Raw genomic sequence first — 2,880 nt, 5'->3', positions numbered from 1 at the left:
GGGAATCAACTTTTGGGATTAACGCGCTGGCGTTAATTACTTCTTTTGAATGATGCTTATGTATTTATCTTTTGAACATGTAATGAATACAAGTATGTAAACATCTTGGAAACTTTAATATATATGGTGGTGTGTACTTTCCTTTCTATGAACTGTTATGATACTGAATATGACATCCTCCGCCCCCGAACATTTCCGCCGTTCTGGTTTGGGGGTGTGACACACGGTGGAGATGGTGAAGTGGTACTGGTGGATCAGGGATTTTGGTAAGTGGAACAGAGATGGTGTGATTAGCGATGAACTCAATCATTACTCTGATTGATTCATCGTAGTCCAATGGGTTTAGAGAGAACAGTTGATTTATATATCTTAGGAAGGGTTCTTGATCTGTAGAAGAAGATGAACCTTTAAAACCTTTGGATGACTTCTTTCTGACGATTGATTTCATGGGAGTAGAAGTGGATTTGGTTGGGATTTGTGAGGACTCCATTGTTGAAGAGTGATGAGTGCTTGAAGAGCACGTCGAACAATGAGGGTTTTTGGGAGATTTGCTGTTGAGTGAGTGTAAAGAGGTAAAGTCAGGATTCGAGAGAGTATTTATAGGTAAGGGAATATGGGTCGGGTTAAAAAATGTAATGATGAGGATCCGAGGTTAAATGGGTCGCATTAAATGAGTTTATACTTTTTTTGGGGTTTGAGGTGACAGGAATGTGAAAGGTTGAGTGGTTCAAGGTTGAAAATGGGAATGGCAACTGGAGATACGATGTTTGCTTTTAGATTTGGTACAGTCATGGCTCGAGGATCAAGGAGAAAGGGATAAGGATTCAGAAATGTAATCGTTGCTGACAGTTCATCGTAAAAGCTTTTGGTATTCCGGATGAGTAAATCAGGGATGACTAAGATCAGATGGATACAAGGGCAAGTTCTGAATTTATTCTTTTGAGGCTGTTCCAGAGTGAGAAATGTTCCGGACCTAGAAGTTTATTTTGAAAATCCGAAACAATTTGAACTTCAGGATCAATTTGAAAATTCCGGAATGGATTTTGCAAGTTCCGGAGCAAGTTGAAAATTCAGGAGCAATTTTGTAATTCCGGACAAGATTTGAAAATTCCGGAGCATTTTTGAAATTTCGGACAAGATTTGAAAATTCTGGAGCATTTTTGAAATTCCGGACAAGATTTGAAAATTCCATAGCATTTTTGAAATTTCGGACAAGATTTGAAAATTCCGGAGCATTTTTGAAATTTCGGACAAGGTGATTCTGATGATGGTCGATCCAGATCGTCGAGAAGAAGAGAATAAACTGTTTAGCTTAAGAAACTTCAGGGATAAGTAGTAAAAAAAGACAAGTAAAAGGATCCTGTGTATTTTGAGGAAAAATAGTTCCGAAGGAAAATAAATGAGTTCGGAACATATATTTCTTCAGAATACTTCTATCAAAGAGAACATGTCTGTTGAAAGAATTGAGGATCAGGCATCATCATACCCATTTTGTTCAAAAAACCATTAAATTTGGTTTTGTCTAACGCCTTGGTAAAGGCATCAGCAATTTCATCATCAGATGGAACAAAAATAAGTTCAATATTGCCATTTAGAACATGATCTTTAATAAAATGGTACCAGATGTCAATGTGCTTTGTCATGGAGTGCTGAATTGGGTTGTGAGAGATGGCTATGGAACTTTGAGAATCACAATCAATAGGAATGCGTTGAAATTAGTAACCATAATCCAAGAGTTTAGATTTCATCCAGAAACTTGAGAGGTATAGTTGGTAGCAACAATGTATTCAACTTCTGCTGTAGAGAGAGCAATGCAGTTCTGTTTCTTGGAGGACCAACTGACTAAACGACCACCTAGGAATTGACATCCTCCTGATGTACTTTTCCTATCGAGTTGGAGACTACTATAGTTTGAATCCGAGTAAGCTTGCAGAACGAAACTTTCATTTGCTGGATACCAGATTCCGAGGTTCTTTGTACCTTTGAGGTATCGGAAAATTTGTTTCACAGCAAAAAGATGAGACGTCTTTGGATTGACTTTAAATCTGGCACTTAAGCATTTTGAGAACATTATGTCCGGTCGACTTTCAGTGAGATAAATCAAGGATCCAATCATTCCATGATACTTCTTTTCATCTACAGAAACACCCGAAGGGTCCACAGAGATTTTGTGACCAAAACCCATTTGTACCTTGGTTGAGGCACAGGAGTCCATAGAGTATTTCTTGAGAAGCTCAGGAATATAATTCTCTTGGTGGATGAAAATGACTTTGTTAGTTTGTTTAACTTGAAGTCCTAGAAAGATATTTAATTCTCTATTCATGCTCATCTGGAATTGATTGATCATTAAGTTAGCAAAGTCTTCAACCATGGATGAGTCTGTAGACCCAAAAATGATGTCGTCCACATAAGTTTGAACGAACATGAGATGTCTTCCATTTGATCTGCTGAATAGAGTTGGATCTAAAATTCCTCTTTAAAAACCTAATCGTTTGAGAAAGTCAGTGAGGGTCTCGTACCAGGCACGAGGAGCTTACTTGAGGCCATAGACAACTTTACAGAGTTTGTAGCAGTAGTTCGGAAATGAGATATTGATAAAACCAAGAGGCTATTGAAGATATACTTCGATGTCAAGCTCACCATTAAGAAAGGCACTCTTAACATCCATTTGATAAACTTTGAAAACTTTGTGGGATGCGTAGGCAAGAAAGATTACGATAGCTTCAAGTCGTGCAACAGGAGCAAATGTTTTGCCGTAGTCAAGACCTTCAATTTGAGTAAAACCTTTAGCTACCAATCTTGACTTATTTCGGATGACAACTCCTGCATCATCTAGTTTGTTGCGATATACCCCTCTTGTGTCAACAACAGGGTTGTTTG

General features: G+C 38.1%; 1 protein-coding gene across 1 annotated transcript; it reads right to left on the bottom strand.

Annotated features, from left to right (window-relative positions):
• Positions 1-1,744: 1,744 nt before the first annotated feature.
• Positions 1,745-2,371, bottom strand: LOC145003088 (secreted RxLR effector protein 161-like). The gene has a single exon (XM_078962237.1). It carries the CDS (start codon positions 2,369-2,371, stop codon positions 1,745-1,747), a length of 627 nt encoding a protein of 208 aa, XP_078818363.1.
• Between the last annotated feature and the right edge of the window lie 509 nt (positions 2,372-2,880).

The sequence above is a fragment of the Lactuca saligna genome, chromosome 6 (assembly GCF_052625555.1).
Source record: "Lactuca saligna cultivar CGN05327 chromosome 6, ASM5262555v1, whole genome shotgun sequence".
Taxonomy (NCBI): domain Eukaryota; kingdom Viridiplantae; phylum Streptophyta; class Magnoliopsida; order Asterales; family Asteraceae; genus Lactuca; species Lactuca saligna.
The sequence above is the reverse complement of the archived record's forward strand: the minus strand, read 5'-3'. Positions and strand labels throughout refer to the sequence as shown.

Bases quoted from the DNA above. Each gene is read 5' to 3' on its own strand.
- LOC145003088 (XM_078962237.1), bottom strand. From the start codon at position 2,371: ATGGTTGAAGACTTTGCTAACTTAATGATCAATCAATTCCAGATGAGC.